This window comes from Eptesicus fuscus, chromosome 4, assembly GCF_027574615.1.
Source record: "Eptesicus fuscus isolate TK198812 chromosome 4, DD_ASM_mEF_20220401, whole genome shotgun sequence".
Classification (NCBI taxonomy): domain Eukaryota; kingdom Metazoa; phylum Chordata; class Mammalia; order Chiroptera; family Vespertilionidae; genus Eptesicus; species Eptesicus fuscus.
This window is the reverse complement of record NC_072476.1, coordinates 18,338,922-18,362,006: the sequence shown is the minus strand read 5'-3', so window position 1 is coordinate 18,362,006 and position 23,085 is coordinate 18,338,922. Positions and strand designations below refer to the sequence as shown.

Sequence of the window (23,085 nt, the reverse complement as noted above, 5' to 3'; positions counted from 1 at the left end):
CTCTGCTTCAGTAGATACATCCAAATAGTTTTCAGAAGTACAATAAAGTACAATAAATTTACATTCCCACAAGTAATGCATGTGGCTCCTCTAATTTCTGCGCACTCTGTTTCTATCTTCTAGGAGAGAGGTAAAGCAGGCTTGCATAACTGAACTCTGGGTGTGTTCCTCGGTGGCTGTGTGGGTGGATATCATTGTACAATCATAATGAACAGTGGCCCCAAATAGCCAATAGTTTAGAGATGCAAATTTCTTCTCCAGCTTCCTTAATTCATGACCTTGATTCCTCTCACTTGACCTCAGCTGCATCATTAGTAGAACGAGGCAAAAAGTCAATAGTGTCTGCCCTACATACTTACCTGAGTTGGAATCTGCATGTAACTACTCCCCCATCCCCATATGCTCTCCCACTCATCCCTGGCTCTGGGCTCTCTGCCATCCGGTACTTCTGACCTATGATAAGGTGGGAGGAAGCCAGAGAAGAACTGCCCCCCCCCCCCCACTTTTCCCTTTCTGTTCTTCACCCTTCTCCTTCTTTTCTCTCTCCCCCCTTCTTCCTCTTCCCTTTGCTTTTCTTTCTGCTTTCTCTTCTTTCTCCTTCATGCCACAGCCAAGTCTTGAGTGCCCATTAAACTCGCACTGTCCTAGGCAAGGGGAATGCAGATAAAACGGGAATGAGCTCCTCTGCTTAAGGACCTTACAGTCTCAGGAAGCTTATTCAGAGCACTTCAATAAAAAGGGAGCTAAAAGGCAGTGACGTCATTTTACTTGCTGAGAGAAAGATATTTTTTGGCATGGGATGTGGAATTTTTGCTATCCTTTTTTTTTTTTCTTCTTACATCTATAGCCTTTTAAAACACAAGGATCCCTCTGTGATATTAAAAAGCCCTCATACTCTTACACAATGAGTCATAAGAATTTGAGGACTATTGATTGAGAAAATGTGCAATGTCAAAAAGTTACTATGAATTCATTCGTGCTCACAAATGCATATGCCTTTTAAGTCATACCAACTTGATCACCTTTATGTGTAAGAGACAAATTGGTTAAGCAGACTCCAGAAGTGCTTGTTAAACACAGAATTTCCTGGACTTCTTGAAAATGTTCTACAGTCTTAACTCCAGATCATTATTTCTCAGCAATTCTATCCTCGAATGGAAAATTGTGACCGTGTACATTGTTTGACGTCTGATGGAGTTGCCCAATTCTCTCTCCAATTTTTCCTTTTTCTTCTTTAAGAGACACAGGTTGGGGACCTGTGTGCACAAAATTCCCCAACTCCAGCTTGCACGGTTGATCACGTGGCCTTCTGAAATCCCAGCCAGATGGCGACAACCTGCAATGAATTCCACGGTGCTCGAGCTCCATCCACAGAGCAGAGACCTCAACTGGAAGGTGGAACATTTATGCCAAAGACAGCCTGTCTCTGCATATAACTGGATATATTTAAGCCTATTTTTATTCTGGTTTTGTGTCTCCTCAGCATTATACAGAAATGGAATATTCTGACATTTAAATAAGGGAGATTTATCTTCCAAATTTAGTCTATTTGTGTCCAGAATCTTGTATTCTTCCTCTCTCCAGATCCCCAGCCCACACCAAAGGTATTTTTTTTTTCTCTTTAGCAAGTTGTTCAGTGACCCCCGGAGATTATGGATACAGAGATTCTAGGCTCCAAATGCTGTTATTTCCAGATCCAAGGTCATTTGACTTAAATTCAAGAGTTTAGAATTAGTGAAACTAAAGTCCCAAGGGCAGTGATAAGGTGGTCTGGCTGACCTTACGCTGTTTCAAGGCCACATATTAAGTCCAAGATATGACCAGTGGCTTCTTTCCAGAGCACCTAGGCAAAAAAAAAAAAAAAAAAGAGTTGGCCTCAAACCTGCAGACCCCAAGCTGTCCTCACTCCCAATCGCAGTTCAGAGCTCACAGTGGCTGAATCTGTTCTCCGGAGAACGGGAGCCTGCCGATGGTGGTGCCCCAGATTTTCTACAAAGAAAGTTGTTTCTTTGCCATTTCCAATTCCATTCGGGCTTCTGAGAAACTCAAAGTGTCCAATCTCTGGACAAGACATGAAACAGGATTGAAATGGGGTCAGTTCCCCTCTTGGTGTTCACAGCAAACCCTAATGGGATCAGCAGCAACGTCACTCTGACGTCTTTGGCTGTGGATAGAAGTCAGTTCCCTGTGGGGAACCATGGGACTCTGTTGCTAGGACCTTTGCTTAGAACGTGCTTGCCCTTAGGGCCAGCCTTGATTTCCAGGTTCTAAAGACTATTCCTGACCCCTTTGCCTGTGACTTCACAGATTCTTTCCTCTCTTTGTCTCTTACTGATTCTCAGATCAGTGAATCACTAGCTAAACAAGAAGGAAAGCCTTGTCATTTATAGTCAACACACTTTTTATTCTATTTTTTTCCCAATTAATTTCAGAGAGGAAGGGAGAGGGAGAGATAGAAACATCAATGATTAGAGAAAATCATTGATCAGCTGCCTCCTGCACGCCCCCTACTGGGGATTGAACCGGAAAACAGGACATGTGTTCTGACTGGGAATCGAACCCAGGACACTTCAGTCCACAGTCTGACACTCTATCCACTGAGCCAAACCAGCTAGGGCATCACACTTTTTTTTAATCCTCACCAAAAGTATTTGTGTTTTTTATTGATTTTTGAGAGGGAGGGAGGGAGAGAGAGAGAGAGAGAGAAACATTGATGTGGGAGAGAAACATAAATCAGTTGCCTCCCTTACACACCCAGACTAGGGATTAAGCCTGCAATCCAGGTATGTGACCTGACCAGGAATCAAACCCACAGCCTTTTGGTGTATGGGACGACACTCCGACTGATTGCATCTCTCAGCCAAGGCTACAGTCAACACACTTTTATGGACCCACCTACTATGTGCCAAGATCTGTACCAGGGACTGGAGATTCAGGAAGAACAAGGAAAGATCTTCACCCTGAATAAATTCACCTCCCAATGGGGAGGACATAGAACCAATTGACAATTATACTTGAGTGTGACAGATTTTCTCTTGACAAGATATCCTGATGTCACAGGAGAAACTGTGGTCTCTTACCAACATCCCTGTGCATTCAGGGAAGACTTCCTAGAGATGGAGACCTCTGAGCTATGAACCCCAAATATAGCCATTGCCAAGTATTCAGCATGATACCACGCAGCTGGTATATCCACAATAAATTGTTATGGTGCTGGTGATACTAATGACAATTGTTACATATCTTGGAAGCAGGAGAGTTTAATCTGGACATTTTGCCTGCCTCTGAGGCCACGACCAGTGGTTGTGTTACTGGGGTAGGATTTCCTGGTGACCTGCCTCCAAGCTAGAGCCCGTTGTTCAAATTTTTTATCCCTCACCTACCTGTAACAGCCTGCCTTCTATGATATGTGAGGAGACACTGGGCTTCCGTGGACAACAGTTGAAGAATCTTGGGTCCACCAAGCACACAGCTGGTCTCATCCAATGGCCCCACTGCTCCCAGGATACCCCAGACTTCTTAGCATGAAAGCTGAGTCCTTTGCAGTGAGCTCCTGCCCTTCAGGCTCCTTCTTTGATCACTTCTTTCTTCCCCCAAATCTCTGATCTCAGAACACTCCACGTTGTTTTCCTCCTGATGGCCCTATGCAAATTCAGTCTTCTCATCTTGCCATAAGCACTGGTCTACAGGTCTGTCTCTCAGGACTCTGAGCTTGTAGGGGCCAAAGACTGTGTTATCCATCTCTGTATAAAAATACAGAGATGCTGACCCTGTTCTAAGTGCTTAAGAAATTTAATGAATGTATGAATTGATGGATGGATGAATGAAAATTAGTGAGTGAATGAATGTGGGGAGGAGTAAGTCAAAACTAAATGATGTCAATCAGTTGGAGTGTCGGCCCATACACCGAAAAGCATTAGTTTCCTTGACCAGAAATGAAACAAAATATTAAACCCAGCTTCTAAAAACCACATACTATTTCTTTCCATACGATCACTGTCTAGGGTCAGGAGCTTTGGCCAGAGACCAGGGGAAGAAAATATGTAGATGTGTGCCTGCCAGGGTACATGCGTGGGCTGATGTTAGACGATGTACTGCAGCAAATTCTCAGGCCCTGGGTGAAGCCTAAAGGGTATAGGTTCACAACAGACTTTTCACCACTGACCTGGGGGAGAAATGCTCAGCAAGTCTGAAGGCTAGTCACATTGCATGCTGTAAATCCTTTCCGGAAGCAATGCCCTTAGTGCTCAGACAGTCTTACAGAACAGGCTGAAATCTAATCTGAAAAGCAACTGCAGTCCCTGGGGAGGTGGGGGCAATGAGTCTGAGGGCTAAATAAGGAACTGATTTCTCTTAACATTGAACATAGATTCTTCTTGGAGGCCTACCGTAAGCCTTCTCTCTGGACATGCATCCTTGGACTCATAGGCTCCATGGGAGGGCATGGGAAGGAGAATGTGATCTACCCAATGCCCCAGCCCCCCTGGCTTCAGGCAGGAAATAATGTGATCACCAGCAATACTGATTGCGTAACAAGTGTGTTCCAGGTACTGCATGTGTGCACCCTCACTGAATTCCAACTAAACTCCCACGCGGTAGATGCTGTTGTCCTACATTTGGTAGGTGTTAGATCTGAGCAGGTTCCTTAGCCTCTGGCCCCATCTGTAAAATGGGTGTGATAATGGCACCAGCCACATTAAGTTGATATGAGGGCTCATGGTTTAACTTCTGAAAATTCTAGTAGAGTGCCTGAAAGAGAAGAGAAGTTATGTAACTTTGTTAAATAAAAGAATAGAACAGTTGATAAATGAATGGGTTGGGGATGGATATATAAGAGGAGTATCTGGATCATGATCAAGTGGGTAGCACCTGTTGAAGGTGGGAGTTGAATGCAGGCGGTCTGGTTCTCATACTATCCCTTGTGACTATGTGGCCCTTACAGGATGATTCAGCATGCTCCCCAAACCCTCGGGAAAGGGCAGTACCATTTGTAGCTCATTCCAGTGTTTTCTACCTGAAACCTTTCCTGTGATGTGCTAGATGGTGTCTACTTGAATTTTCATTCATTACTTTTTGCAAATCTGAAAGCCGTGGCTTCTGCCTTGTAAGCGAGTGGATGGATGATGTGAGAGTCCATGCTGGTGGGTGGGCCCGCTGTCTGTGTCCTTTCTGCACAGGATTCGCTCTGACCCGTGCTGTATGTTTCATACAGCCTCTTGCAGCGTCACCCAAACTGCTAATCGCAGCAAGTCTCAGCCATTCGTGTGCACAGTGCTGTCTCCGATATCCTTGCCTCTTCCCTTCTAGATTTTACATCTTTCTGGCTCCTGCTCTGGAAGGCCCACCACGCTGCCTTTTAACTGGCGGCTTTAGGGACAAGAGAGGTCTGTGACACCTGGTTTGACACACAGCCTTCCTAGGATGGCACAGAACTCGAGGCTGGCAGAGAGACCCGTGCTGGCAATGCCTGCTCCCCTGAAGAGAGATATAGGAAGATCCTCTGAACAGGTGTAACTTCCATGGATACAAAGGCATCCTCAAGTGCGCGTGAGCTTCCTGTCTGTCATTAGAGGTGTAAATAGAGAGGGAGAGAGCTCTGGGCTCTCAGGTGCAGAGAGCAAGACGATACGGGGGCCTGGCTGCAAACCCCACGCTGCTCAGGCTCCCTCTCCTCCCAGGAGAGCTCTTAGCTTTTGTCTTTGCAGCAGGAATGAGTCCGCTGCAGGAAAGACATTTAATTGTCCCATTTACCAGCTCCCGTGTACAAGATCACATCGACAGGGATCACGGCCTCTTTGTAATGGAGCAACTGACAGCCGGATGAACAGCACAGCGCTGCTCCTCGCAAAAAATGGCACTTGCTGCGTTGCCAGCTGAGGACATGCAAGCGTCCAGCCTCCTGCGCTGGGGCCCACTGCACGTTCCCTCTTGCTCTGCATTTTCTCTATTTATATGGCAGGAACGCTCACCCAACAGACCTGCGCGTTTTGCAGTGCTGCCCAATTTGAGCCTGGGGATGCAAGGAAAGAAACAAAGGGAAAATACGGGTTCAGCGCTTGCTATGTGCTGCAGGCCAGGAGAAACACCACAGTCATAAAACATGGTCCCTCGTCTCCCTCAAGGAGATTACAATATACTTGAGTAAATTAAAAACGAAATAAGAAAGTATTTGAACTGCAGTTCAGTACACGCGTAGCAGAAGGCTGTGAGGCAGGAAATGAATAACTGGAACATGATTGGAAGAGGCTGCAATTGGCATTGAGAACTGCATTTTGTTCTCCTTTCTGGATGCGGGTCTGGCTTACCCAGTGGACTTATTCTAAGAGAGAGGCGCTGTTTGGGCGGAGGGCAGGGGAAAGTCTTTATATTCACATTCTGAAAGGAATCGAGACGATGTGTCTTATACCCAGACTGAGCCTGTTACAGGCGCACAAACCTGGCTGTCTGTGGGACAACACCAGAAGGAAAATGTGCTGGGAGTGTGACAGAACGTGGTGAAAAGACCCATTTTTGTGTCCCCACAGACTCCAAAGTGTGGGAAGCTGGCGGCACATGGTATTTTTGAGGGGATGGCCTCAGAGCTTTTTGAGAAGGCGAAGCCGTACTGTAACTCTTGGACAAGGTGGTGGTGGCGTTGAGTGGACAATGCGATAACATGACAGGGTCTCCCATGACGTTTGCAATTCTGTGGAAGCACGGGGGGCGGCTGGGAGGAAAGGACTTGAAATCAGGATAGCCCTTCCCATCACTTTGCCTGCACCACGGAGTAACCGGCACCCTTCCTTGTGAAGAATTTATAAAGATGCACATTTCCTATTTTCTCCTTCCATAAATACAAAGGCGGTTTAAATCCTGATTACAAAAGTTATACATGTGTATATGGTTGTGGTACAATGGAAAACCCAAGGCCCATGAGCCCTTTCATCATGCTGCAAACACGGAACTCAGGATTGCATGCAATTGCACGTAGGCACATTCACACACTTCTTAGGCACCAGAAACAGCGGGGACTCGGATGTTCCCATGGCACTTTTCAGCTGAGGTGCGGCAGCTAAAGGGAGACGGGCTTTGACAGCCACTCGGGGCCCTGGAACGTGCAAGGGAGCAGAAAATGATAACAGCGCGTACATCTGAAACCTCCAGTGAGTCAACGCATCTGTGAAAAGGAGATTAGAAAAAACTGTCCATCAAAGCAAAGAAAGTACAAGAAGGCTTGCCATCTGTTTGAAGCTCTGAGAAATTAACACCAAAATGAGTATGGAGGTCTAAATGTATACTACTTAGATGGTGTGGTAATTACGGTAAAAAAAAAAAAATTCATACTAATGCTGGTGCATTGAAAGTCCCTGGGTCCGCGATGGAAGCAAACCCAGAACCCAACAGCGGGGCCACTTCTAGAGCCCAGCGTGCCAGGGAGCCCTCTGGGTGTGGGGGGAGAACAAGTCTGCTGAAGATTAGCTCATAATTAAAAGTGACTAATGTCACAGGGAAGTAACCCACCATGAGATGCAGCACACACAGCAAATAAGATGGGAACCCCAAGAACCAAGGGAGCGGGGAGGAGGCAGGGCAGAGAATAACCCAAAGGCTGTAGGGTTGAAATTATTAAATATAAAAGTTTTAAAAATAACAGAGGAGTAGGACATTACGATCAAAAGAACTGGCAGAACTTTTTTTTAAAAAAGCCAGATGAATGTCACAATTAAAATAGATGAAAATTAAAACATAAAGCTAAATATTACTAATGAAGGAATAAATGAACTGGAAAATGTGCAAATCATCTAACACCAGGACAGAGAGATAAAGGGATGGGAAATATTAAAACAAAGTTAATAACCTAGAGGATAGGATGACAAGGTCCAGAATAGCTTAAACAAAATTGTCAAAAGCGAAAAAAGACAGGATTATCATGTGTCGTTAGAGAATTGTGTTACCACGCACTGCACACCTTATTAGAATGGCTAACATCCAAAACGCTGAGAACATTAATCAACGCGGGTGAGGATGTGGAGCAACCCCCATTCCCTGCTGGTGGGAATGCACGATGCCACAGCCGCTCCGGGAGGCAGTTTGGCGGTTTCCTACAAAGCTAAACATACTAGCAGTCTCACCGTGCAATCTAGCGATATGCTCCTAGGTATTTACCCAAATGCGTTGAAAACTTGCATCCACAGACAAAACCTGCACATGACTATTTGGAGCAGCTGTATTCATAACTGGCTAAACCAGGGAGCAGCCAAGATGTCCATCAGCAGGTGAATGGACAAACAGACGATACATCTATGTGATGGAATATTATTCGGCAATAAAAAGAAGCAAGCTATCAAGTTATTGAAACACACAAAAGAACCGAAGTACATACTGTTCAGTGAAAGAAGCTTGTCTGAAAAAGCTACATACTATCTGGTTCCAAGCATGTGATGTTCTGGAAAAGACAAAACTAGAGAGACCGTTAAAAGATTGCCAGGGGTTGGGATGGAGGGAGGGAGAGACGGATAGCTGGAGCACATGGGATTTTTAGGGCAGTGAAAATACACTATGATACTGCAATGGTGCATGCTTAGCATTAAGTACTGAGCAGTACCCACAGACCTACAAAGCAAAGAGTGAACCGCAATGTAAATTATGGGCTTTAGTTAATAATAATGTATCAAGATTGATTCATAAATTGTAAAAAAATTGCCACTACCCATGCCAGAAGTTAATAGGGGAAAGTGAGAGAAATGGGGGCTAGGAGTATGTGGAAACTGTCCTTTCTACTCTAAAAATGGAAGTCCATTAATTTTTTTAAAAAGATAGGATGGCGAGAGTTAATATGCAAAGCAAGCAATGAGTGTGATTTTTCCAGAATTAAAGTTATGAGTCACCAGGTTGAAAAGCAGAGCAAATAAAACAAACCCACACCCAGATTCCACACCACAGACAAAGTGAAATTCTCAAAAGCAAGTAGAGAGAAAATAGAAATTACATAGCAAGTAATTAGGAGCCGACTTCTAATAACAGCTGCCCTCTAGATCAGAAGAAAACTCATAACATCTTCAAAAGGTCAAGAAACAATAACTGCCGACTTAGCTTTCTGTGTCCCATCGACTCAGTCAAGAGCTAGAACAAACCACCAGCGATACACACTGATTCCCCGAAACATAAAAAAGGAGCAGGAGAGCAGTATGAAAACAGTCATTTTATTAAGTTCTTCGAGAGGGATCCAATAATCAGGTGAACTATTTCCTTTGTTTTGCTCTGCATGTCTCTTGTATCTTAGAGATCACACACACACACACACACACACACACACACACACACACACACGCATGCAGCCTCCTTGATTTTTACTGCCCTTGAAGGGTAGTGTGTAAAGGCTGAATCCTAGTCTAAGTGCCATAGTTGAGTGAATTGCTACAGTTAGTATGATTGCTAGGCATTCAGATCAGAAAATTTCCTCCTAAATGGCAACTGGATAAAATGCACGTAAAAGAGAGACAAAATAGTGCTAAGCATGCCTATTACTTTATTTCCTTTGAAAACCCCACTTGCTTCTTTAATTGCTTACTGGAGCGGGAAGTGTTTAATTTGCAAGGGGCCATTCACAGCCGGTTGGGATATTTCCTTTCAATCAATGCTTTGAGGCCTAAGTGCATTGTTTGTGGGTGACCTTTTGGAATAATCCTGGATGTTCTTTTAAAGGAAGAGGGAAGAAGAAACTAATATATTTGAGGACGATGGTATGCCAGGCACTGCGCTGGGCATTTTCTTCACAACAGTACCTCGAAGGCTGCAATTTATGAGTTCCTGTGATTCAGGCACTACATTTTGTAATTTTACATATGTGAGCTCATTTGATCCTCACCACAAATCTGGGAAATATACCCATTTCCCAGGCAGGATAACTGTAGCTCCAAAGTCACAGCTAGTGGGTGATGAAGTCATAACTGGACTGCAGGTCTTTCCACTGTAGCTGGCTGCCAGCTTAGCCCATGTCTTGCTCCAGGATTGGGTGTGTTTGGGGATGAGATGGAGAAAAATAGGATGGGTAGAACATAATGACATAAACAAACAAAAAAAGCACACAAAAAGGCAAAAGAGGGGACTATGCCAAACTATATATTATCTCATTTCATCTTCCTACAACAGACAGTAAGTAGGTATTATTATCATTACCTTCACTCAGCAAGTGAGTGATGCGGACCAGGAAAGCTCAGTAATGTGCCTCCAGGTTACACAGCCACAGGTCATGCATGTGTATCCCAAACCCAAAGATGCTTGCCCCAGAGTGCATGCCCCGCTTCTCACTGCCCATGGGCTGTGTCTTCTGTGCAGGTGAGATGGAGGAGCTGGAGACGCTGTGGCTCACAGGGATCTGCCACCACGAGAAGAACGAGGTGATGAGCAGTCAGCTGGACATCGACAACATGGCAGGCGTGTTCTACATGCTGGCGGCCGCCATGGCCCTCAGCCTCATCACCTTCATCTGGGAGCATCTCTTCTACTGGAAGCTGCGCTTCTGTTTCACGGGCATTTGCTCTGACCGGCCGGGGCTGCTCTTCTCCATCAGCAGGGTCAGTACCCCTGGCGGCCACTTCCTTTTGCAGTAGCGGGTCCAGGGAAGCATCTGGTGTCCAGAGAATCAGGGGGTCTTGACTTCTTGCAGGAGGGGGTCTGAACCTTGGGCGTTTATAAGCCGCGGTTCGCAAACCCAGATGACAATAGAAGCCAGAATAGAAGGGTGAATGGGTGAAGCGGGCTGGGCACGAGAAAGGCAGCACCAATGATGTGAAAAATAGCTTCTGAACTTGGGTGTCTGGGTGAGGGGACAATGGAGGATCCCAGAACCTGTGACAACTGCATAATGCTCTCCATGCCTGGAGGGGGCAGTCTTCCTCAGTGGAGGATGGGAATGCGGAGCTAATATTATCAGGTCTTCTCATTTGTAAAAGAGAAAGTAGTGGTCTGATTTTGTATGAAACCTTTCTATTTTAAATATTAATAACCAATTCCATTAAAAACACACAAAAAACATCATGTGGGCCAAACAAAGCTGACTGTGGCCTCCATCATTAGCACCCAGGCATGCTATACCACACTAGTAACATCCCTATGCAGGATGTGACAGTGTGTGCATGCTTTCCAACAGAACGTGCAGGACAAAACATAATCTGCACACACAGCCACACTTTGTGTACACACCCCAACAAAACACGGAAAGCATGTGCAGTGCAATAGTGTCTGCAATGAAACCAGACGTGAAGACCCATGAGAAAATGCACACACATCAAACAAGACAACATACACATTCAACCCAACATAAACTACAGCACAGCGTACACAGGCTATGGGAGTTCACATGCAATACAAGAAAATCTCCTTTTATTCTGCATAACATGGCATGTGTATGTTGCCATAGAAAGCACATGTGACATAATTCACCAGTAATAATAACAATCATGGAAAATGCTTATATTTATGGAGCACATATATGTTCCAGGCACCTTATAAGAACTTTATACCCTCTATCTCATGAAACCTACAAACCAACTCTATGAGGTAGGTACTGTAATTAGCTCCAGATTACAGATGGGGGAACTCGGAGTTATGAGGTTAGGGGAATTATCCAAGGACACAAAGTTGTAGTGGAGCTATGGTTTGAATCTGAATAGTGTACCATCCAGAGCCCACACTCCTACACAAGCAACAAATATCAAACACAAGCGACAAGAGATTTGATACAAATCATACTATACAATATACTAGTATATGTGCATGCAACTCACATAATGTGTTTACATATTCAACATAATCTAGTAATTTACTTGCATCATAATAAAAGCACATACAAACATATTGATTACTCATCCTCTAACATAGTACAACATTATCTGTCTACTAGAGGCCCGATGCATGAAATTCGTGCAAGGAGCTCGGCCCTCGCAGCCCCCCGCTTCATCCAGAAGGTCCTTCAGCTATCGGGCCTAATTAGCATATTACGATTTTATTATTATAGATTTGGTATCAATCATCTATCTGATCATCTATTTCTCCATCTATCCATCCATTCATCTATCCATTCATCCATTTATCCATTCATCTGTCTGTTCATCCATTCATCCACCCATCTATCCATCCATCCATTCAATCTATTTATCTCCCTATTTCTCCCATTTACTCTCCTTGGAATTTTTTTTTCACTCTGAAAGAGTTTAATGACTTTGGATTTGAAACATGGTGAAAAATATTTCTTAAAAACATCTAATTTTATATGCTAAGCTTATCGAGGAAACAAAATAATTGTTTAAAAAGGAATTTTTGTATCCTTAGCATTTAGTGATTTGAAAAACTTTGGAGATTCAGAAGGTACACATTAGCTTAGTGAGGAGGATTTACTTTCTCCATTCAATGGCACTGTAAACTTGAGTTTGGTGCAAATACATATTTCTTAATTAGCTTGATGGCATCTAAACACACAGATTGCTTAAAAATAACAGCGTGCATGCATATAGCTAGGTATGCCAACTTTAAGCTAATTCTCTCTGCCAGTTACTAAAGGCTTTCCATATCCAAAGATTCTGGGATTATTATGAGCAAAATGCACACTGTTGCATTTACTTATAAATCCTGCTTGTGTTTGGAAGAGCATTTCCTCTGTCTGAGATACCATTAAGGAAGCTAAGTTGATAGGATCATTATTGTAAGAAATGAACTAAATCCCTCACTCCTGTTCCAAGCATCTTGAAGAATGGGAGTGTCGGGGGGAGACTGAGCCCACAGGAGCAGCTGTTGTTGTGTTGTGCCTTGACGGGCTGGCAGAGCTGGAATTTGAACATCAGCCTCCCTTCCCTTAGCCAGAGTGCTTCCCATAGGAGCACTGAAGGCACTTGTGTGCCCCCTTGAAACTCCCAGCCATCCTCACTCGTACCCTCAAAGGTTGCAGGGAGCCCTGCTTGAGCAACTACCCTCCCTCCTTCTCCCCAGATAAGATTTGTCTTTTAAAATAAGCACAGCCTGATACGTGTGAATACAAAGATCTCATCCTTAATGTACTTTTCTCATTCCGAGTTTACCTAATAAATCTCTCTCTCGTTTATTAGCGGAACTCAGAATGGGCTTAGCCCCCGATGCTGTGCCTAGAAGTGCTACTGGGTTGCTAAAAGTGTTCTTCCTTTTCTGGTCAAGGGCCAGCACACATTTTTAAAGCTGGTCTTATGTGCATATGCACGCACATGCTACCTTACATATATATTTACATACAGTGCAGAAAACACACACCAAAGCAAAAATGTCTTCATTGTGTACACATTTTCTGTTAAATAAAACCTGCAGTGGGGAATTCCAAAGCAAAGAACCTACTTTCCTACAAATATAAGATCACAAGGACACAATGAATTATGCCTAGTGTGTAAATGAGAGCCTGGGCCATTGTCTCTAATCCTCACAATATCATAGGAGATTGATTTGATCACAGTCATCCTATGAATGAAGAAACTGAGTCCCAACAGGTTAGAATGGATCCTCCTGTTCACTTATGTTTCCTTGAAACAATAGAGGTCTTCTCATTTATCTCTCATGTCAGAAAAATAATCATAAGAGAGGAACCTTTGTCTGTGTGTTAGGGTTGGGTCTCCTGTTTCTGTCAGTGTCAGACACCTTTTAATCTGAAATTCACTTCTACCCCAAGGCAGGGTTTCTGCACACAAGCCAGGTCTCTCCATCACCATTTCTCTTTTTAGCACATTGATCAGCCAGACAATAGACATAAAGTTATTGCGACACACAGACACACACAGCCCTCCTTGTGGGCTTGCCCCTTGGGAAGCTCCTGGATACTTTGAACCAATACAAACCTGAGGTACGTGCACGTGTGGAGCTGCCCAAGGGAGAAGGCCAAGCTCAAAGAAGCCATTTATTTAACATTAGAACCAAGCTTCTCCCACCTTTGTCTCCTACAACTTCCCCAACTGTGCCCTCTTGTCTGGAGGATGCCCTTAACGTTTGTTTTCTCTCTGAAATGCTTTCCCTCTCATGTAGAAAAATGTATTTGCTGGCACCAGCAAAAAGAACTGCCTTGGTTGTCTCCTGAGTTGTAAGGAATGGGGGACACAGCAAAGCCAAGAACCAGGGAGAAGGAACCTAGGCACCTTCCCGATGAGCTCAGATGGGGCAGCTGGAAACAGTGAAAAAAGGTTCTGGGTCGTCCACACCTGGGACCAGGAGCCCACCGTGGGTTCAAGAGGGCACCCTATTTCCACAACCCATAAAATGCAGCCAGGATCTATGAATAACAGAGAGGAGAAAAGAGAGAACTCTGCAGGAAGGAAAGAAACACAAGCCCAGGGATTTGGCTCCCGAGGAGGGGTTTGGCTGCTTACCTCAGCAGGAAGCCACAGTGGCTTTGGAGAACAACCCTTTGGTAGTCAAGGGTAGCAGGCCTTTCTTTGGAGCTCCCACAAAATGGGCAGTGCACGTTCATGCTGGTGTGAAAGGAGAGGTGGGGTGACACAGGAAGGGCAGATCAGGGGGAACAGAGCAGCTCAAACATTTGTAATAAGGAGGAGATAGAGGCTCCTGGCAGGTGAACAGGAAGCCACACAGGACACGGAGAAGGAGACTAAAGACAAGGCTGCAGGAAGGTGGGGAAAGGGCCACGCAGCCCAAGGTTGAGTGTCAGAGAAAGAGATGCTCAAATGCACAATTGTAGGCAGGCTTTTTCTATTGCCCTCTCTCAGAAGGCTGGAGTGGAGACTGTCTCCAGAAAATTACAAGAAAAATACAGCAGGCTCGAGGCTGTCACAGTTCCTTGAGCATCTCTGCGGGTTAAACTCGTCCCCACCATGGGGAACTGATGGAGCCACTATTATCACAGTCCACAGTTAATCACATATACTTTCCACAAGTTCATGCCAAAGTCAGCAGCAGCTGCCGCGTTCACTTTTACAAACCCCTTCTCAGGCTGGCTCCTCATCAGTCTTGGGAGGACCAGGTCAAATCCTGCAGGCTTGATCTGATTGTTCCTTTTAGGTATGGCTGCCAAAACTTTGGGGGCAGGAGTGGGGAAGGGGGGACTGCAAAACATAATGTCACCGATGCCCTCTTGCCTACTATTGCACATGAATTGAATTCTTCCCTTGAGTTACTATTAAGTAGAAGTAAACAGCTATTTTTAAGAATGGAAGAAAGTGTAATGGAAAACAAGAGACATAGATGGATGTGCCTATATTTGAGCTCCCCATGATTCCATAAGTCACTCAGTCCCTACATGGATTTAAATACAGCACACTGTGTCATCAGGAATCTCCACTGTCCCTCGCAGCTAAAACCCAACTCTAAGTTGAGCAAATTCACACAAAAACAAACACACAAAGACTATATCAAGTGAGGTAAGAGAAAAGTTTGAGAGAGTGGCCCCAAAGGTTTGACCTACGTCATGTCTCTCTACCCCCTGGGTTCTACTTTTCTCTATGGTGGCTTCACTCTCAGGATAATGTCCCCACATGGTGGCAAGACTAGTCCCCTACAACTGGTACTTATATCCTAGCATATATGTCTGTTCCTAAAAAAAAAACCAAAAAACAAACAAACAAAAACATCTGATTCATCACACATAGATTTAATGCCTATACTGAATCAGAAAGGATTTTCTGACTGACCTACTTGGGTCTCATGACTTGACTGATAGCTTCCGTGTGTGGGTACGGGTATAATAGGTTGTCCTTTTATGCCAACTTAGTTTGTTTGTCAATAGCTGATTCTCTGGTATCCAAATTCCAAAGATGATTCTGAGAAATTTTAATAAAAAGCATGAGTTGGTGACCTGGGTGTTGGCAGGGTTAATTAAATAGCCTTACATGTCAATTTGGAGGCACTGAGACCCTCACAGTTATATGAACATTCATTGATACCTTTTCTCAAGCTTCATGTATGACTATTTGCAAAAGTGTTTTATAATCTTGAGCCAGAGAGAAAAGATAAGCCTGATACTTTGCCACTGGTCTCATCCATTTAGGAAACATTATCAGGCTTTGTATTGGATTTTGCTAGTTCTCCAGGGCTCCTACAAGAAGGCCATATCTCACCTTTGCAGATAGAGTTCAGGTGTGGAGTGGTTTCCTTTGCTTGCTGCTGCTGATGGTGTGTTATGTCACTTCCCACAGGGCATTTACAGCTGCATTCATGGGGTGCACATTGAAGAAAAAAAGAAGTCTCCAGACTTCAACCTGACCGGCTCACAGAGCAACATGTTAAAATTCCTTCGGTCGGCCAAAAACATGTCCAACATGAACTCCTCGAGAATAGATTCTCCCAAAAGAGCTGCCGACCTTATCCAAAGAGGTTCCCTGATCATGGACATGGTTTCAGATAAGGGAAACTTGATATATTCAGACAACAGGTCCTTTCAGGGGAAAGACAGCATTTTTGGGGACAACATGAATGAACTCCAAACATTTGTGGCCAACAGGCACAAGGACAACCTCAATAACTACGTGTTCCAGGGTCAGCACCCTCTGACTCTCAACGAATCTAACCCTAACACGGTGGAGGTGGCCGTGAGCACGGAATCCAAAGGGAACTCCAGGCCCCGGCAGCTTTGGAAGAAATCCATGGACTCTCTACGCCAAGATTCAATGACCCAGAACCCAGTCTCCCAGAGGGAGGAGGGAACATTGGAGAATAGGACCCACTCCCTAAAGAGTCCCAGATACCTTCCAGAAGAGGTGGCCCACTCAGACATTTCAGAAACTTCGAGTCGGGCCACGTGCCACAGGGAACCTGACAACAATAAGAGCCACAAGACCAAGGACAACTTCAAAAGGTCAATGGCCTCCAAGTATCCCAAGGACTGCAGCGAGGTCGAGCGCTCATACTTGAAAACCAAAGCGAGCTCCCCCAGGGACAAGATCTACACCATTGATGGTGAGAAGGAGCCCAGTTTCCACCTAGATCCCCCCCAGTTTGTTGAAAACATGGCCCTTCCCGAGAACATGGACTTCCCAGATGCCTACCAGGACCACAGTGAGAACTTTCGCAAGGGGGACTCCACGCTGCCCATGAACAGGAACCCTCTGCACAATGAAGATGGGCTTCCCAACAATGACCAGTATAAGCTCTACTCCAAGCACTTCACCTTGAAGGACAAGAGTTCCCCTCTCAGCGAGGGCAGCGACCGCTACAGGCAGAACTCCACACACTGCAGGAGCTGCCTTTCCAACCTGCCCACCTATTCAGGCCATTTCACCATGAGGTCGCCGTTCAAGTGTGATGCCTGCCTACGGATGGGGAACCTCTACGACATTGATGAAGACCAGATGCTTCAGGAGACAGGGAATCCAGCCACCCAGGAGGAGGTCTACCAGCAGGACTGGGCACAGAACAACGCCCTCCAGTTCCAAAAGAACAAGCTAAGGATTAGCCGTCAGCATTCCTATGATAACATCCTCGACAAGCCTAGGGAGATAGACCTCAGCAGGCCCTCTCGGAGCATAAGCCTCAAGGACAGGGAACGGCTTCTGGAGGGGAATTTGTACGGGAGTCTTGTTAGTGTCCCCTCCAGCAAACTCTTGGGGAACAAAAGCTCCCTCTTCCCCCAGGGTCTGGAGGACAGCAAGCGGAGCAAGTCTCTCTTGCCAGACCACACCTCCAATAACCCTTTCCTCCACTCCTATGGGGATGACCAACGCTTAGTCATTGGGAGATGCCCCTCGGACTCCTATAAACACTCGTTGCCATCCCAGACAATGAATGACAACTATCTTCGATCCTCCTTGAGGTCAACGGCATCGTACTGTTCCAGGGACAGTAGAGGCCACAACGATGTGTATATTTCTGAGCATGTTATGCCTTATGCTGCAAATAAGAATAATACCTACTCTACCCCCAGGGTTTTGAATTCCTGCAGCAATAGACGTGTGTACAAGAAAATGCCTAGTATTGAATCTGATGTTTAAACCTTCCATTAATGTTCTATCTATAGGGACACATACGAAATGGCCAACATTCTGGAGGGAAAATGTTGGATGGCCAATAGTGCCCTGCAAAGAGGAAGAGGATTTAGGAAGGTATTTTATTTTTTGTTGGTTCTTTTGCACATGGCTCCATGCCATAGTCTTCCACTCAAGGAATCTTGTGAGGTGTGTGCTGAGAATGGCAGATACCAGATAGGTGAGTCCTTAACCAAAAATAATAAATCAAAGGGCAAGTCTCCTGGACATGCCCACTAGGTGTGTTGGCAATAATGATGCCTTGGATGCCAGTGGTGATGTTGTAATTTCCTATATTCCAAATTCCATTAAGCCAGTCCACCATGCAATTTGCTCATCATAAACACCTAACGGTTTCTCTAATACAGAATAAGCAATATGGTATGCATGTAAATCCGACACAGACCAAATAAAACAGTTAAGAATGCATCTGCACTGTAGCGAGATTGACATGTGCAAGAGATTAGGAAGTTTGGCTTTGTAACCATTTCAGCTTTTTTGTCATGCCTTCCATCACAGTCCAGGCCCAACCCCAGAACTCCAGGCTCCCCCAAAGAATAGCAAATCAGTGTTTCATGCTAACTATGCTACCTTCATTATAGTCCATTTCCAAGACACATCTGGAGTAAAAAACCGGAAGGGCCCTCAGGCAGAGAGCTATAAGAACCTCTTTGGATGTCCATTTGTGTGTTTCACAGACGCGCTCTCATCCTTGGCTTCGCTGGTCTTGTTCAGGACTGCATAAATTAAGACATTTATGTCTTCGATATCTAAGTGTGGATCTTCTGTCTATGACACAGCGGCCCTTATAGTTTATCCCGAAGACTCCTGTGTATGTAAGTTTGCATTTCCCCCCTTCTGGTGATGACTCAGGGTTGTATAGTATCTGTTATCCCTTTCCTTCCAGAGTAACCATAGCTCGTTCAGTCCCCAAACAGCCATGGTGGTTCTAATCAACTGTGTGTTGCTGTTTCCAGGGTTGTTAATGTGGTGGCAGGCACCAACAGCCATATGTGTGCTGTGATCTGTAAGAAGTACAATGCCATCTGTCTGCAGAAGGCTAGTGTGGTTTTAGGTTTATGTTTCTTACCGTCATGGAATTCAGTTGGACACTCATTTCCACCCCAGCCTCCTCAAAGCAAAAGCCTTCAAAACATGTTGAGAGACACTCATGCATCTACCCTGAGCATCCTCCAAATTGTGGGTAAACATCAGTGGGACAAGCGAGTTCTCTCTTCTGAAATATTCACCCTGTCGGAGGCTAACTGTTTCATTGGCACCAACAGAGACAGATGAAAAATTCCTCAAAGCATTTGTCATTTCTGAGTCCCCTCCAGTATCTCATTCTTAATCTACTCAAACCTGTGCATCTGTGATATGAAATGATACTCATCTAACAGGATTGGGGGAGAAAAGGGAATCTTTATGCCTGGGAAGCTCTTAGCGCCATACCTGGCACATGCAAAGTGCCTACATAAATAAATAATGACAGTTGTAATGTTATGATACTTTATCAGACCAGAATTTTAATATTTAAGGATTAAATATTATAAAGACCACAAACAATAGTAAACATTTTATACAGTTTTAATCTAATAGTGTATTTTAAATACATTAATATCTCTGAAATATTTGGGAGCACTAGCCATTGGGTTGTTTTTTTTTTCAGAGTAACTCAGTCTGTTTTGGCAACATGCTGCAGAAACCCTAAGCTAATGTAGACTAGCTTGACAGTTATTACCTCCTGCATTTTGCTTTGGGTTCTTGGTAAAGGGGACAGAGTGGCAGGTAGAAACGTTATCCTAAGCTAATGTAGACTAGCTTGACAGTTGTTACCTCCTGCATTTTATTCATGGTGTGTTCTGTTTTGTAGGTAGTGTTTTCCCATGAGTGGGCAGGTGCCAGAAATAATTCTCTTGGAGCTTGAGAATTCACTGAATGGCTCCACCCGATTTACAATATTCCCAGAATGATGAAAGCTGGTTGCAATAAATTTCAATCAGTGGTAGAGAGGCTGTGGAAGGCAATGGGTGAGGAAGGTGTCCCATCAACCTTGAGGTAGAAAGGAAGAAAGGGCTGACTAGACGTTGATGTCAAATGCACTTGAACACTGTATTTTATTTCATGGATGTTGCACCTTTGCTGCCTCTAGACCCAACAATGGGGGAATGTATACTGAAGGACCTTGAATAGTCACCCCAATTTCTAATCTTAGGCATACTATTGATTGTCTTGTAGAACATTCTGCCTTTGCCCTTCCATTGCATTCCAGACCTATCTTCCCCCAGCCAAGATTTCCCCACAAATTCGTCATGTCTTTGCATGACATGAATTAAAAAGTCTCCCCAGAATACAGAAAAGTGGTATGTCATCAATCCAAAGAGGCTTTGTCTTCCTCCAGTGTCCTCAAAACGCATGGGGCTGCCACTGTGATAGAGATCTCTAGGGGGAGTTAAATTACACATGGAGTGATTCCCTGGCCCCCAAAGCCTTCTAATAACAGCATTATTTCTGCTATTAATCCCATGCTTCTCTGGATAAGAAACTAAAGTAGTGTGGCTTTTGGAAGAAGTAACAGTAGTGTGCTGGAAAAAATATGCCTCCTTTCATAGCCAACGTTTCTCTAAAAAATAATCAGAATTGGATACTATATAATAAATACCTAATTTCCTTCCTCCACTAACTCACTGACTCTTAATTGGGATCATCCCAAACATAATAAAATTGACCATGGATCAGACGGTCAATTTTTAAGTGACAGGTGATGTTGTGGAGCTATTCAGAGGTAAGCCACATCCAGTCAGTTCTTTGGAAAAAGAATCCTATATAATAAGAGCCTAGGTGGTGTCATGCCCTCGTGAAACGTCATCACAAGATGGCAGCCACAAGATGGCTGCCCTCATGTTGTCACAAGATGGTCGCCACAAGGTGGCTGGCCGGGGAGGGCAGTTGTGGGCAATCAGGCTGGCAGGGGAGGGAAGTTGGAGGCAAACAGGCCAGCAGGGGAGGGCAGTTGTGGGTGATCAGGCCAGCAGGGGAGGGCAGTTGGGTGTGACCAGGCCGGCAGGGGAAGGCAGTTCGGGGCAACCACGCCTGCAGGGGAGGCCAGTTGGGTGCGACCAGGCCAGCAGGGGAGGGTAGGTGGGGACCATCAGACTGGCAGGGGAGGGCAGTTGGGGGCAATCAGGCCAGCAGGGGAGCATTTAGGGGGCAATCAGGCAGGCACATAGGCGAGCAGTTAGGAGCCAGCAGTCCCGGATTGTGAGAAGGATGTCCAACTAGTCAGACATCCCTGAGGGGTCCCAGATTAGAGAGGGTGCTCCCCCATGCATGAATTTCGTGCACCAGGCCTCTAGTATCAGAATATAATACCCAACTATAAATGACACCTACAGTATAGGAGGTGACAAGAATGAAATAGGAAGCCTTGAACTTACGCATTCATCCCCAAGGGTTCTGTGATCTTAGATTTGTTGATGCCAAGGAGCCAGAATCTCTGAACCCAATTTTGTGCCCGAGTTTCATCTGACTGCAGTCAGAGCTGGCATCATAATGATGTTTCATTAGCTCTACATGATTTTCTCCACTTGAGAAGACCCAACTGGTATACCTGCACGCAAATGCTCATGTTCCTGCCCACATGCAACCAACTTAAAATATTCTGTGTTAGGAAGAGAGTCTTCTAATCTAGGGCATGAGTTCTGCTCTGGGAAACGTGCACATCTGGAAAATAGTGCTCCTTATTCTCACACACTGGGGTTCTTAGGTCACTTCCGGTTTCAATGCTCTGAGAAGGCTAGTCCCTGATTGGTCTGATTTTCTGCCAGTGGGGCTTCCGTGAGAGGTGTGAGATCATAATCTCCCCAGGCATTGCATCCTATGCAAATCTCACTGCAGGATTTTACCCAGCACCATGACCAAGTGTCTCATGGAGTATACTTGGTTTTCTCCTGAACCCTGTTTCAGAGGGTGCCTGAGAAGGTTTCATACTTAGCTTTTCTGATGAAAGCATTAAAATTCACCCATTGCAGCAAAATCAGTCAAATCAATTCACGCTTCTTTTCAAGGGAGAAAAAAAAAAAGAAAATTACACCTTGTTTACAAATGAAATAGCTTCACTTAAGTGGGACTCTAGCCAAGGCAGCTAATTAGTAAAAAGATCCACACGGTCGCCATACAGTTGCACAGTGTTTACTCTATTTGACATTTCTACCGCTGATGTGTATTTAATATTCTGCATCCTCCTCAGGAAATGACAAATGCCCTGAATTCTTTGCAAATGGAATTGCTAATGAAAAAGAAAAAAAAAAAAGTTGGTGTTAATTAAATGGTGATTAAAAATTTATCTCCTTTAAACCTAAAAAGTGCAGCTGTAATAATCAGTTGTCATATAAATAAATACCTTACACTGAAATCCCTTGCAGTTTGAGACCTAAATAAATACTAATTGGAGAAACCTAAATGTCTTTCAGAAGAGCTGAATGTATTTGTTAACTGGATGCACATCCCGTACTGTTTCTTTGTGCATTGCTGTTGTGCATGAGGCCTTGGAAGGGGGACATGAGCTGTCTCTGCGAGAGAGCCTGTTTGTATTACCCATGGCTATAGTAGACGTAATTGGACTTCAAGGTAAAAACACAAAACAAAACTGAGTAGGTGGAAACTAAACTCATTGGTTGATATTTACTATGAGCTAGGGGTTCTCTATAAAGACAATTTCCATTCCAAAAGCAGTGTTTATATTCACTTGAGACAAAATTGAGACATTTCGGGATACCCCCATCTTCTTTTGGTGAACAGGGTTGAAAGTGCTTAATGAGAGGTCAAGTGAGGTTTATACTTGAAAAGTTTTCCCAATATGCAGTTGCCCTGTGCCCATTTTCTCCCTTTTCATTGTACTGTGTTCATACCTAATTGTACCAGATGAGGCCAGCTTGCCACTTGATGCAGATCAGAGATGATCAAATGCACTTATCTTGTGAATACAAATGCTTGTGTACACATGTATATACTATACATGCTTGATTTCTATAATTCACACGTAAGTGTATTATCCAAATAAAATTGTACATACTGTAAAGTTTATGTTAACAATTCAATGGTGATGATGGTATTAACA

General features: G+C 44.5%; 1 protein-coding gene across 2 annotated transcripts in view; it reads left to right on the top strand.

Annotated features, from left to right (window-relative positions):
• Nucleotides 1-17,933, top strand: part of GRIN2A (glutamate ionotropic receptor NMDA type subunit 2A) — a 366,833-nt gene extending 348,900 nt beyond the window's left edge. Inside the window, exons 11-13 of one of the 2 annotated variants that reach the window (XM_054714241.1) lie at nt 10,318-10,556; nt 16,143-17,308; nt 17,652-17,670. In XM_054714241.1, the coding sequence (XP_054570216.1) occupies nt 10,318-10,556; nt 16,143-17,308; nt 17,652-17,670 (1,424 nt within the window). Of the gene's footprint in view, nt 1-10,317; nt 10,557-16,142 lie in introns of both variants that reach the window. The other variant, XM_054714240.1, reaches the window with a different exon arrangement.
• Nucleotides 17,934-23,085: the final 5,152 nt, after the last annotated feature.